Below are 14,627 nucleotides of genomic sequence, written 5' to 3' on the forward strand. Positions count from 1 at the left end.
TTTCAGGCGTTTATTGCTTTAGTTGGGTTCACCTGAAGCAACTATCAGTCCTTTCCATAATAAACAATGAGTAAACAAATGACAACAGAGGAGATGGGCAGTACAGGGACTGTCCTTTAACGTAGGGAGGACAGTGACGGCAGATAATATAGGACGAGGTGGGGCACAACCCTGGTGGCAGTGCTCCGACTCCAAATGACACTCACCAGCCTCACCAGGAGGCTACCCAGGTCCAGGCCATACTTGGCCACCACTGGCCGCAACACTTCTGTGACAGGCTTGGTGGGCTTGGCCTTGAGTCCCACTGACCGGTTAATCGGAACGAGATCCAGCCTGGAAGGAGGCAAGAAACATTCTCACGAACCGTCCGGTTCTGGCTTCAGCACATCTCAGCACATCTCAAGGGTCCCCTCAACAGAACAGGATTTCACAGCTTGGGGACCTCGGGAACTCAGTCCCACCTTGTAAGGAGCACTCCCTGCATGTGGAAGCAAGTCCATGAGGCCCCTCCTAGATTTAACACAGGGCTGAGGGATGCGGTCCTCACCCCTCATGATGGAGGACTGAGCAGTCAGGCTGCCACCAGGCACCCACTCTCCCTCTTTCCCCACTGTGATTTTAGGGCCAAGCAGCCTGTGTGTGGTGCCTGCCCCCTTGCCAAGGGTCTGGTGGGGCACTGGCATTCTTTTATGGCCTGTTGTGGGACAAGTACACACTCGTGGGTAAAAAACAGAGATTAGCATGGAACAGAAGTCCTGAGGCTCAAAGTGTGAAGGTTCTGGGAAGTCTCCAGAAACCTGTACGCTGTTCTCTTACCGAAACAAAGTGCGCTTTTCCAAGCGCAGGTCCCTGGTGGCCAGGATGCTGCTGTCCTGATGCAGCACCAGAGGCTGAGGAACAAAGACACCAGAGTTAACGTGGGAGCATGTGGGCTTGACATGCAACAGCACACAGCTGCAAGAACAAAAGAGCAGTTTCAAAATTAGCCTGACACCCTCCAGACAGCAGGTTGTGCTGCCCTGCACCCACCGACCCCCTGGAGCCTCCACTTCCGGCTGCACGGCTCCACAGACAGGGGGTAGTGGCGGCGGCGGTGGCAGGAGCAGGCACTAACCGGGCCAGAAGGAAGGGAGCAGGCAGGGCCAGGACACCGCCCGCCGGTTCACTCCTGCCTGGCACAGTACCTTGTCTCCGCCCACCAGGAAGAGGTCCACAGCAGCCCCATTGATGCCGTGCCGCTCACACAATCCAGACAGGATCTCTTTGATGGAAAACCCGGACTTGACAGCAACCACACAGGACGTCCCATCTGGCAGGTGGACACAGCAGTGTTTGGCAGCCTTATCTTTCTCTAGTGCTGAGGTCCTGCAGGCCTCTGGCTGGAGGGTGGAGGACAAGTGTCAGTATCAGGAGGGAAGGGAGTAACTCCTGAGGAAGAGTCGGCCTGCCTGGTCTAAAGTGCCTAATGACCTGCCTGTCCCCCATGCAGTTCCACACACACAAACTCCGAATCCACCACAGGGCACTCTCTGAGCCCAAAGCTGGTGGTGTGGTAGGGTTTGGAGGCCAAGGCCAGGGTGGGCAATGATCTCTCTCAACTATGGGAACTATATGGCCTGCAACCGAAGCATGGCTGCTGTCCTGCCAGAGGAGACTGCCCTCGTCCTGCTGTACATGGACCCACCTCACCTTGGGAACTGAGGCTGTGATAATGAGCTGCCAACAGGTCTGCAGGCTGTCCTAATCCCCTGCAGGTCTGCAGGCTGTCCTAACCCCCTGCAGGCCTGCTGTGAAACCTGCTTTCATAGCTATCACATTGTCGCTACAGCTTCCCAATGCCCGAAAAGTCTGTTATTTCAGAAAATTGCCTGGGAGGGTGAGGACCGGCTGCAGAAATGGCCCAGACTCCTTCTCCTAAATCTATGTGGCTCCTCCCATGAAGTGGCTGTTTCATCCCTGGCCTTGGAACCTGCCCAGGAAGGACCTGGCAGAATGGGCAGAGCCCGTTCCCAGCCTAACCTCCTCCATGGGGAGGAAACTGGGCTGGCCACTGGATGGCGACAAAAACATGGTCCGGCTGGCCCCACTGCTCTGGCCCACAGCCACATACATAGTCATCTGCTGAGCTGCGAGGCCAGGGGACTGGAGGCATAGATGAGGCCCCCCAAGCACAGGACCATCACCCAGCTGACACTTAGGCACAGGCACTTCATGTTTCCCAACATTAAGCTGGGGGTATTGGTATTGGTGGTAACAGGTAACTGACTCACAGTGGCCTTGACAGGGTATCTGGAGTAATAGAAGAAGAAATAACCTTCTACCACCAACCATCGCCATCTTGACGGATAGTTACAAATATCATGATGCTGACGATCAGCAGGGTTTCCCGAGATTCTTATCAGACAAGAGTTGAGGGAGTAGCAGGTCCTGAACCCTACCCAGCTCCCCTCACAGCACATGAGCAAAGAGCAGGGCAAGCAGGGTGCCCTGGAGAGACCTGCAGAGCCAGGCCTAGCTCTTAAGTGGTAGGAGGCCAGCTCCTAGGACCCCACAGGCCGACCCAAACACTGGAATGCTAGAGTCAACAGGAGGTCTGAGCTCAAGCCGAAGACAAAACCATGCTTCAAAGCATGCTGGTGCTCTCAGTGGGAGTTCAAGAAATATTAACCACATCACAACAAAGGAATTTAAGAAATAAACTCAAGGCTAATTTTAGTCCTTACCCAGCAACCATCCCCACGTACTAAACAGCTTCTCAGGATGCCCTAGGAATCCTGGGCTAGGGCCCCTGAGGCCTAGGGGACCCAGGCCAGTGTCCAACCCTGGTACCGTGTCTATGAAACAAATGCTGGGTTTTTATGAGCCAGACTTCATCTACCAGCTGGTAGGTTTAGCCTGTGACCCTTGGAAGGAGAGGAGGTGGTCACTCACCAGGTCCAGGCTCCCTGCAGAAGACACAGAGCCCTGGGACTCCCGGCGGCAGAGGCCTCCGTTGGCATGAAGGGCATCTTGAAAGAAGGGAAAGAACAGGGTAAATCAGAAGCCACAGCTTTACTTGCCCGCAACTTAGCACAGAACCCCTACCTCACCCCTCAGACTAAAGAAACACATAAAATAAGGACAGAGAGACAGCAAAACATCAGAGGTCCTTCCAGGTGCCACCTTGGGGCATTGGGTTTAGTCAAACAGCTCCCTCACAGCAGAGGCCAAGGAAGTCACCATTGTAGGGGCCCTGCAGGACTCAAGGCATTGCCAGGCACCAGATCACAGGGAGCAATGCTGTACATCCCAGTCTCATGTCCCTGTGTGGACCTGTCTTCAACTGAGCCATGATTTCTATCTCCAAGTGCTAGTTTGGGTCTGAAGAAGACTGTCCCTGTGACCAGCTGGCTGCTCATTCTACTGGTGACTAATTTCCCATCTTCTTCCTCATATTTCTTTCCATTCAGAGGCACCAGTACAACTCTCTGGCTTGTTCTAACTATAATCCAGGCTGGCCTACACACCATGAAGGGCCTAAACACTGTCCTATGCCAAGTCGGACTGACACTCAGGCTCCTGGGACCAGTGACCTGCTCTAAACAAGTGGTCTCTCAGGCATCTACAGACCCTGTACCAGACCGAATGAGTGTCTGAGCTCTGTTGAAATCCTCTGCAAGCCTGCTAGGTATGGGAAGCCTGAATGGGACACTCCCGTTTCCCAATACCGAGCCATCAACACAATGGCTGGCGCACATTCATTGGCACAGGCAACAAGGTGTGCCTGGTCCCAAGGGACAGCATGTTTTCCTATGTTTCTCTTTACTTGATTCTGTTTTCCAAGTTTTCTACTGAAGCACCTGTTACTTTCATAGCAAGTAAGAAAGGACTCCAGTCAGCCAAACACCCAGCATTAAGGAGTCTCCAGAAGGTTCTGGAGCAGGCCTGCTTAGTAGGTTTGCTCATCTCCAGCTTTGCTGTACAGTCAGGCTCTGTGACATTTTCTTATTCCACCAGACAACTCTTGCTATCCTCTGCCTGCCCACCAAGGTCACTCACGTCACCATGGTAGCTGAGCTCCCGCTCACAACAGCATGGTCTGCGTCCACATACCATGGGCATGCTCACCATGGTCCTTCTTCTTCTGGGACCGCCCCGTGCTCCTGTTCCTTGACCAAGAGAAAAAGGCCCCTTTGCGTTTTTTCTCGCTATCCTCATCCCCCACATCCTCATTCAGGGATCGTCCTGATTTCGATTTTCCACTTAACTGCCAGCAAACAGAAACAAGTTAAGACACTGAAGTTACTTGAACATTACATGAAACACCAAAGGGGCTGGATACAGAGCTCTATGAGTAAGGATTCTGAGGAATTATCTAATCCGTCAACGGATTAAGGACACAGTCCTGACCCTCTGGTCCCAGGCATTAGGGGACCAGGAAAGGGCTGGAGGGTATCAGTGGCCTCCATGGCCCCACCCCCAGCTGGTGAAGGGATGAGGCGCCGCAGCCTCACTCTCACCCCCACAAGGGCTGGCCCAGCACCTTTTTCGGTGTGGACACATTGGAGTGGTCGGAGTTGATGCTGTGCTTGGAGGCGGGGCTGCTGGGGACCTGCTGGGAGTCAGGCAGGGTGCGGCCTTCCACCTCGGCCAGGACGCATTCTTGGTACAGCTGGGATTTCAGAAAGCGAGTATAGCTATCAAACTTCATCAGGTTGAAAATCTGTGGAGCAAATGCCATGCAGTCAAGTTACAGGCCCTAGGTGGTGCAGGAGATCTGTTCCCAGGAACGAATGCTCTTTTGGAAGGGTGTCACTTCAGCCAATCCTCCCAGGGCATTCTGAGGGTAACTTTCCAGGGACCCTTCAGCTCTTTCTCTCAACAACCTCTCTCCTTTGCCACTCTGGTAGGAGCAAAGTCCTAGGAGATATGCACAGCCCGAAGCACGGGCAGACTCAGGCCTCTGTTTCCTAACGACTTGGAAGGCAGTTGTCTTGAGAGTTGAGTGTGCCTGGGGAAGATCTTTGCTTTAAGCTAATTCCTGCAACCTAGTGACAGAAGAGCTGTCAGGGCTGGGGAGTGTGCTCTGGGTGGGCATCACTGGGTCAGATCACATGTTCTTCCAAAATTAAGACAGGAACACACAGGCAGGGTGCCATGTGCATGGTGAGCTTCAGGTCAGCCTTGGTGAGCTACATAGTGAGACCAAACAACAATTGCTAACACTACTGAAGCCAGATCACAAGCATGCAGACAGGCTCACTAGTGTGACAGCAATGTGTGTTCATAGAAATAGTACTTGAAGTTTTGATCTTGATCTTTCTCCTGGCTGGTACAATGCAGTACCGTCCTCTCTTGGATGCTACGAGTGACACTGAACTCTGGCTCCAGGTCAGCAATCATGAGACCACTGCCCTTTCATAATGTGCCATGTGGAAAAGCTGTAGCTGGCATGTGCTGCAGGTCAGGTGTGTCCAATGCACTTAAAAACTTTTTAATATGTATTTATTTATTGAAAGACAGGGAGAGAGAGAGAGAGAGAGAGAGAGAGAGAGAGAGAGAAACAGAGAGTGTGTGTATGAGTGTGTGTGAGTGTGAGTGTGTGTGTGTGTGTGTGATGCACACCCGTTATGGTCCATGTGAGGAGGTCAGAGTACAGTTAGTAAAAGTTGGTTCTCTCCTTCCACTATGGAGCTCAAAAGGATTCGGTAGAGCTGAGGAATAAGAAGCCTGTGCCATAGACTTGTACCCCACTGTGAACCAAAGTAAAGGACTATTGTCTATCAAAAGCCATCACTGGGGCTGGAGAGATGCTCAGCAGGTAAAGGCACTTGTCACCAGCCCCAGAATCCTTTTGAGACTGGAGGCCAGTGGTCAGATGGATTCCTCACCATGCCCCCCGCGTTACCAGCAGCCCTCCTCCCCAGCTGAAAGCACGCTGTTCTGACAGAGTCCTGCACCCCAGCCCTGGCTGGAAGCCCCATGAACTGCCTGCAGAGTCACCTGGAGCTGCTGTTCCTTGAACATGTCAGGGTGGGGTGCATTGAGAATGTCATCTGCCAGCTGGGCCTGGCTGTCAATGTTTACAGGAGTGGTGGCTTTGCTGCACAGGAATTTACTGAAAATCTCCCGGGCCCTGTAAGAGAGCTGACAGGTAGAAAGGTCTGAGCAGATCTGTGGACACACCCCCGCTGGACATGCACTTCCCACCTGGGTCACTGTGCACTCCTAAGGCTGGAGAACTGATCCACAGGCCCAGTCTATATCCTGGCTTACAAAGGGAAATAAAAAAGAATGAGCCAGGAAAAAAACTTCCGAATCGCCTTCTCTGCAAGAGTTTCTGAATGGCTGCTTTGTAAGGGCCTCAACAACTGAGAGGTGCTACCTGGAATATGCCTCCGAGTAGGATCCACCAGCAAGCTATGAGCCACAGGGAGGATCGTTCACAGTGCTCAGAGCACAAGAGGCATGAGGCCACTCTGTGAGGACAACTGTTACCTTGGGGAAATGCCACAGGACATGGCCGGGGTAGTCCTGGGGCAGCTTGAAAGGAGCTGCCAAGCTGGCAGGGAGAGGATCCGCTTTGACGGAGTGCTTCTCCAAGTCCCCTCCAGTACTGTTCCTTCCTCCCAATCCCAACACCAAGTGCCACCTCTGCCAGGCTCTGTGACGGGACATTTATGCAGACTATGTTTAGGCAGGATTAAATGTCACACACTTAAGTTTTATTCGGAAGCAGAAATGTCATTTTTTTTAAAGTCACGCAGAAGCATCCCTCGTCAACTGCTCAAAGCCACACTTGACGCAGCCCCGTGCACCTGACCCTCACACAGCCCCCTGCACTGAAGAGCAATCTACCTCTTTTTTGTCGTGTGCAGGGACATGACTGAAGCATTCACAGGCCTGCCAGAATAAAATGTTCTCTTCACTGAATTCCTTCCGTAGGAAATCCTGAGGGAACACAGCAAAGACAGCAGTCGTCACTCTACAGCTCCTCCACGCTGCTGACCCCCACACCCCCATCCTGGCCTTCTTTGTCTACAACACAGCAGAATAGCCACCTCTCAAGAGGCCCTTGAAAGCAAGCGTAGAGGCTGCCCAACACCTCTGAGGGTGCTGTCTGCCTCACAGCTCTTTTCTCAAGAGCTGCTCATCCTTTTTCCTTAAGAAAAGAATTTTAGTTTCTAGTTCGCATACAAAATATGACATTATGTCATTATGACACTGTCCTACATGGGTTGCTCATATTCATCCCATTATCCTCTCTTGTTGCTCCACCCCCACTCCTGGGTCCTCAAGAGCTGTACTTGTCAGAGTGCATTTCCAAGAATGTTGAAGAAGCTCCAGCTAGGACGATGACGCACACCTATAATCCTAGCACTCAGAACGATGAGGCAGGGTTATGAGTTCCAAGCCAGCCTGAGTAACATAGTGAGACCCTGTCTCAAAACAAACAAAGCCAAGAAACTCTGATGTTCCCTGATGCACAGACATCCCAGAGAATGAGACAGAGAGACAGAGATCGAGAGAGAGAGAGAGAGAGAGAGAGAGAGAGAGAGAGAGAGAGAGAGAGAGATAGACAGACAGACAGAGACAGAGAGAGAAAGGAGGGAGGAGGACCTTCAGGAAACTCCAAGGAAGGAAGACTGAACTGAGGGTCTCTACAAATGGACACTCTACTCTGAGTCTTGAGCTTGGAGCAGACGCTGAGACGGTCACACCCCTACAAGGTGATGCACAGTCTCTGATGTCTGAGATGACCCAGTGAGCTCAAGCACCTTTGGCACAAAGTGCCGACACCCCCCAGCAGTCTCCCTTACTCACAGAGAAGTACCGAACACCAATGGGATCCTGCAGCAGACGCTCAAATGACACTGCCCAGCTCGCGACCCTCCTCTCCCGCAGGCGCCGGCAGCTCTGCACGCTGGGAAGGCTGGCATTGCTGCTCAGGCTGTTGTTACTGATGCAGTCCTTCAGGTCAGCTCCCGTCAGCTCTGCAGGATCAGCACAGACACACCTGCACCTCTTGCCTTCCTGTGCCTGCTCCACAGGAGGCCACAGGGACCTACATCCAGCTCTATTTCTTCATACTTGTCCAGTCAATGACATGCACTGCACCTGAAGCCTAGCCAAGGCTTTCTAGACATCAGATAGAGCAGTGAAAAGAGCACATCTCAGCCTCATAGGGCTGCACATGCATGCGTACACACACACACACACACACACACACACACACACACACACACACACACACACACACACTTGAATAATAAGCTCTGACCATGAGAATGAGCCAGGGAAGCTATTACCTAAGGTGCACATACAACACAGGGCAGAAAGCTCCAGGTTGAGTATACAGCAGCGAGGCATTTACAAGTGTACCACAAAGCAAAAGACTCTGAGTGAAGTCCAAGAAGAGGCTTCAGCTGGCCCCCTCACCCTCCTGATGCTGTCTGCTGCACTTTGGAGTCCACAGCTTGTGGCTTGTGCACCTTTCTGTGTGCAGGTCACTTCTCAGCGGAAACATTAAGCCAAGCATCCAAATTGAGTATGTAAGCACGTGCCCTCTGGCAGTTCATCTACTGGTGATCCCAATACAGGAAAACATCACAACTCAATAAAGAGGAGAGGTGTCTAGAAAGACCCCATCTATCACCCCATCCACTCGATGAAGCAGCCCAGGGAGGAGAGGAGGACCACAGGCCAGTGTAGGTGGAGCTCTAGAGTTGTTACACCTGTTGCCTCTGGGCACATAGAACTTCCCTAGATGAGGATGACCCAGGTCAGAGCCAAGGCCAGACCACCGTGGGAGGCAGGACAGGAGCCCTCCTGGGCTATGCTGTCAAGAGGCCTCAGGCTCTGTAGCAGAGCTGACTAAGGTGACTTTGCACACGGCATCACTAAGGAAATGTTGTTAGTCCCATGTTCACACCAGGCTCCATCATCTGTTCTGAGCGCCTGCTGCCTGGCATTCAGGACAGGCCACTCAGGATGGTCTGCCTGTGGTCAGGCCACAGGACAGATTCCTGGGGACAAGTGAGCAGGCCCTAGCTTGAGGTCAGTCACTGAAGTGCCCTTCCTAGCAGGGAGGGGAGGAGGGGAGTGAAGGGGCTGGAAGCAGCGTGGCCACTTAAACTTCTGATCACACCCAGTCCACAGGTGCACCGAGAGCTGCCAATGAGCCTACAACCCAGAAGAGCACAGAGATGGTGTGCAAACCAGAATAGAGAGGACCTCAGAGGAGGCCCAGTGTGGACACACACTACAAGTCTAGAGGAAAGTGACCTGGAGGGCTAGGAGCCAAGCCAGGGATGTGACTACAGCCTCCTAAGACACCTTCCTCAGACCAGCATGACACCCAGATTCAGTATTGGGCAAGAGTGTTCAAAGCCAGCCAGTATTTAGGTTAGAGGAGACAAGGGAAAGACATAAGAGCCATACACTGACCCATCTGCACTGTATGCCACACCTATCCCACTGTACACCATCCCCATCCCACTGTACACCATCCCCACCCCACTGTACACCATCCCACTGTACACCATCCCACTGTACACCATCCCACTGTACACCATCCCACTGTACACCATCCCACTGTACACCATCCCACTGTACACCATCCCCATCCCCACTGTACACCATCCCCATCCCACTGTACACCATCCCATCCCACTGTACACCATCCCCATCCCACTGTACACCATCCCCATCCCACTGTACACCACGCCCATCCCACTGTACACCATCCCCATCACACTGTACACCACGCCCATCCCACTGTACACCATCCCCATCCCACTGTACACCATCCCCATCCCCACTGTACACCATCCCCATCCCACTGTACACCATCCCCATCCCACTGTACACCACGCCCATCCCACTGTACACCACACCCATCCCACTGTACACCATCCCCATCCCACTGTACGCCACGCCCATCCCCACTGTACGCCACACCCATCCCTCTGCACAGCACTTGCTGCAGCACCATACAAGCAGGAAGATGTCTGGAAAAACACCAGACCCATGCTTGGGACAGAAGGCAAAGTTGAGAAGTGGATGATGAAGACTGCAGTGGAGGCGGGAACTGAACCACATCTGAAAAAATTCAAGCTGGGCTCTTGTTTTCCAGAGTACATTAAAGCTGACCTCATAGGGCCATGATTTAGATGTGAAATGAAATTGGAGAAAAACTAGGAAACCCAAGTGAAGAGAGGCCTGGGGGAAGCTCCCATGGCATGTAGCACAGCACTATCTGAACCCCATGGCATTGCCCAGGCAAGAGGCTAAGGGTGACATACAACACACCCAGACTGAGGGCTTGTGCCTTCCACACCACACAGACAGATGAGCCAGAAGAAGGCAGAAGGAAGCACATGACAGGTGCCAGGCTCCTAAGCACATGGGCATGGCTCCTCTCTGAAACCCGCTGCAGGCTAGTTCAAGCTCCACACCACTCTGCCCCATTCTGCCAAAGTCATGGGCTTTGCATAGCCAGTTGTCAACCCAGGCAGATATGAGGACTTGTACATCAAAGAAGATGCTTAGCATCTCTAGGTGCATAGGAATCACACTATGCTCAGTGCAGGCTTTTGGCGACCCAGGCCCCCGAGTGGAAAGTGAGGGTGCTGATGTTGCACCCCACTGCATCTTCTGTTGATGAGGAGACCCTCACCAATGAAGAACCGAGCCCAGCAGAGTAAACACTGCAACTTTTTCCCTCCAGCTTTCCCCAAGGCCACGAAGTCTGAACTAAAAACTGAACAAGGAACAGAAGTTAACTCAAGGAACACAGAAGAATCCTCTATACTAGGATGTGCACACGCAAAGGTCCTGTGGCAGGAGAAATGCAGCACACAACTGTGACTCAACTGAGCAGCAGGAGTGCTGGCAGGCCACATGGGTACCTTGGCAATGTGGCCTGCACCCCAGACAAAGGACTGGCAAGTTCTCTTGTGCTCCATACAGTGGAAGACGGCCTGGAGGACAGGAAGGCAGAGGAGGGAAGGAGGGACTGAGTCACCGAGATACCCACAGACCACATGACCCTACAAGGCTGGTGAAGCTTGTGCTTCTGAATTACAAGGTACGTGTCAGTCCAGCACAGGCTTAGTGTGAGAAATACCCACTTCCTCTGTGGCCAAGGCACCTAAGTGCTGGAGTAAGGGGTCCGGTCCTCCATGCAGACCTCCCAGCTTGATCATATGCAGCCTGTGCCTGCCTGCCAGCTCAACAAGACCCTCGCCATTCCCTTAAACACCCAGGTTCCTGTGCACCCACCTAACTACAAGGGGTCACTGGTCCCTAGTGCTGAAGAAGAAGTGCTGGGTTTGTGGTGCGAGTGAACCTGTGCTCTGAGCCAGTAAGTGAAAGATGGCAGTCTACTGACTAAACTCATTTGTATAACCTGACACAAAACAATGACTTTCCAAGACTCCCAAGTCAGCCTGGCACTATGAATTCTAACAAAGAAGGAATTGTAGCAAATGACTGTGGTGCTGAACTTGGTCCAGTGTGTCACTCGGTGTCCCACACTGTACCGTCCTCCAGGATTCCCGGCTGTGGGTCAGGCTTGCTCTGGGGTCTCTCGGGCATGGACACTGGTCACAGGGGAAGGCGGCGCAGCACCTCAGCAGGCACAGCTCAAGTGGCGATGACAACAGCGGAGAGTTGACCCCACAGGAGGTGAGGGGAAACGGCCCATCTCCTGGCAGCGGGGCTAGAGACCCGCTCAGGTGAGAAGCCTGGTTAGTGAGGGGACAGTTTCCATGGCTGCAGCAAAGCACTTCCCCTAGGACAAGAGGAAGTGTCCTGTGCTCTGATAATGCCTCCCTGAGGCTGTGGAAACAGGGACTTGGCCTTGAGTCCAGCACAGGGACCTAGACAAAGACAGCACAGATGCTGAGGTGGCGCCTGGCCACAGTGTGCTGTGACAGGTCACACACATGCAGAGGCAATTCTGAATCCCCAAGGATGACATACAGGGTTCTTTTAAACAGAGCTCCTAGTGGATGTTTTGATCCCACTGGGGGTACAGGAGGCTTGCAAAGCAGAGAGGTAACCGCAGAGTCCCCTTAAGTTGCTCCTGTGGGTTGAATCTTAGTGCTTTTGATGGGCTACACAGACAAGAAGTCCCCTCCCGCTTTGTCATCCACTTCCGAGTTCAGAACCCACACCACATTCCAGCGCTGCTGGTCACACAGAGAACAAAACACCTTTAGAGTAAGCCTGACCTGGGACAGCAGGCCGTACCTGGTGGGCAAGGGATTCCTTATAAACACATCTATTCCTACACCAAGTTCTAGGCCAGGCCAGGAGGCTGACACATGGCCGGTGTGAGACTCGCCGGCCTGCTGGGAGCTGCCTGCCTGGTCCTCTCATGTGAAGCACTTGGGTGAAATACAGACTGCGTTGAAGAAGATGAGGCATGGTGGCACTCATTCACCTGCACTGCAGCTTTAGTGGGTGTGTTCTAGGTGTTCGTAGTGATGTGGGTTCTCTTCTTGCAGGCAAATGCCGTCCTGGTGAGAACGTGACCCAAGTCTGTGGCAGACTTGCTGGAACAAGCTGGAACAGCTGCCAGCACAGCTGCAGAGGCTGCTTAGAGATGCAGGCTGCAGGTTACACATTTCAGTAAGTCCTTGGGACTGACAGTGTGCTGCTACTTCTGTGATGCACAGCCTCAGCCCACTCCCAGCTCACTGTACTCTCCCAAATCATAACCCTAAGTATCCCAAATGCTCAAGCCTCAGCTCTAAGTCACGTGGCCGCCCATCCCAGCATAAGACCCTCCCCACGCAGCAAACATACCTGAGGACTGCACATGTCAGCCTGCTCTGACACTCAAGACAAGCTGACAGACAGATGTGGGACTTTACCTGGGTAGAGCTGATAAGAGCCACTGTGATGCCATCTAACCAAATACTTCCAACCATTCACCGTAAACCACCCTTCTGAGTCCATACGAGGCTCAGCCTGGATGGCCTGGGGTAGAGGCTTGGGCCACGGGTGCTGAGGACATGGCTCCTTAGCTCAGCCTTGGGGGTAGATGAATTACTGCAGAGCCTCGGGGACCCTCACAAAGGCAGCCCTCAGCCTTCCAGCACGGGCTGCTGGAGAGGCCCTAGAGACTCACAAAGCCTCAGAGACTCATGCATAATGCACAGCCAGAGCGCCTGCTGCAGAGGCCTGAATTATTCACATGGACAGAGACACTGTTCTCCCAACATCGGGGAGGAGCCGCTGTGCAGTTCATTAAACAGCAGCAGCAGCGGCAGCAGCGAGAACACACAGCTCCTCGTGATAGTTATGCGATGCTGTCATTTCCACATCATCTTGAATTTAAGATCTTAAGTCCCATAAACACGAGCTCTAAATTCTCAGTGAGAATGACTAAAGCCATGGAGTCTCCAGGGCGTGCATGTAAGAGACAACCAGCCTGAACTCAACCAGTTCCAAAGCAAAGTCTGCGGCATCAGCAGCGCACCTCTGAAAAGCCCGAGGGGAGCGAGGCGGGCCAGCTTTGGAAAAGAAAGCCTTTCTCTGCTGTCCTCACAAACTAAACCAGTGTTGGGTGGACACTCCTCCCCAAACCTTAAGACTCTGTCAGTTCCAGTGAAAAGGGCATCAGAGCAATCTCAACATCGTCCTCTAAAACAAACCTGTGAAGGTTTAAAAGGAAGCCCTGGTGTGCCTCCCTTCCTTCAGCACACTGCTTCCCCTTCAGTGTCGGAACCGGGGAATACACCCTTACCATCCATGAGGCTGCCTGGAAGCTCACAGGAGTCTGGTTGGTGTGAGGATGGGGAGCAGGAACAGGACCCCCAGTCTCTTCTGGGCCCATCGTGTCTGGCCCTCCTGCCGCAGCCTTCCATGCCCCCTCCAGCCAGGGACGATCACCAAAAAACATACACACACCTTTTTTTCTAAGCTGTTTGAGGGTAAGTTGCCAACAGCAACACACACACACACACACACACACACACACACACACACACACACACACACACACACACACACCTCTGAACCCACCAAGGTGCAGTCCCTGCTAAGCCTTTCTTAAGCACTGTGATCAAAACCCGAACATTCACCACCCACCCTGTCCTTCACAGCGTCATCCCCTCTGTCTAGGACGAAATTCTGAGAGCTGGTGATCACAGCTCTCACACACCTCCCACTTCCCTGCATTGAGACCTTGGTGGGCCAGAGGATCTGAAGTCAGCCATCTATCTTATCTTGGTTTGTCAGAATGTCAGGGAGAGAAGCAGGTCTTACAGGCACCTTTTGCTTGGGTGCACCATGCTGGTTTTGAGGCCTGATCCTGTAGCCAGGGCACCAGGTTTCTACACTATTACTCTTTCCTCCCAGAATACAGGCTGAATAGCCTTAATTCAGAAATCTGAAATTCGAAATGCTCCCAAATCCAAAAATTCTGGGTGAATACCTTGTGTCATATGACAATGTGTCAGTCACCTGCAAGCACACTGAAGTACTGAGTACAATTACCCTCAGGCTCTATGTGTAAGATGAATAAATGAAGCCCATGGTAAGACCTGTGTCTCATCCCTGGGACAGCTCATTGTACATGTGAATATTTCAAACCCAAGGGGAAACGTCAGAAAACTGAAATACCGGTCCCAAGGATT

The 14,627-nt window shown here is 52.7% G+C and overlaps 1 protein-coding gene across 11 annotated transcripts in view; it reads right to left on the reverse strand.

Annotated features, from left to right (window-relative positions):
- Rgs12 (regulator of G protein signaling 12) overlaps positions 1-14,627 on the reverse strand; it is a 92,184-nt gene that overhangs the window by 13,990 nt on the left and 63,567 nt on the right. For 8 of the 11 annotated variants that reach the window (XM_042285845.2, XM_076545722.1, XM_076545724.1 and 5 more), the window contains 9 exons: positions 7,804-7,973; positions 6,838-6,930; positions 5,983-6,126; positions 4,523-4,702; positions 4,093-4,246; positions 2,932-3,008; positions 1,185-1,379; positions 817-890; positions 207-333 (listed from right to left, as the gene is read on the reverse strand). In XM_042285845.2, the coding sequence (XP_042141779.1) occupies positions 207-333; positions 817-890; positions 1,185-1,379; positions 2,932-3,008; positions 4,093-4,246; positions 4,523-4,702; positions 5,983-6,126; positions 6,838-6,930; positions 7,804-7,973 (1,214 nt within the window). The remainder of the gene's footprint in view (positions 1-206; positions 334-816; positions 891-1,184; positions 1,380-2,931; positions 3,009-4,092; positions 4,247-4,522; positions 4,703-5,982; positions 6,127-6,837; positions 6,931-7,803; positions 7,974-14,627) is intronic. The other 3 variants (XM_042285846.2, XM_076545725.1, XM_076545726.1) reach the window with 1 other exon arrangement.

The sequence above is a fragment of the Peromyscus maniculatus genome, chromosome 10 (genome assembly GCF_049852395.1).
Source record: "Peromyscus maniculatus bairdii isolate BWxNUB_F1_BW_parent chromosome 10, HU_Pman_BW_mat_3.1, whole genome shotgun sequence".
NCBI lineage: Eukaryota > Metazoa > Chordata > Mammalia > Rodentia > Cricetidae > Peromyscus > Peromyscus maniculatus.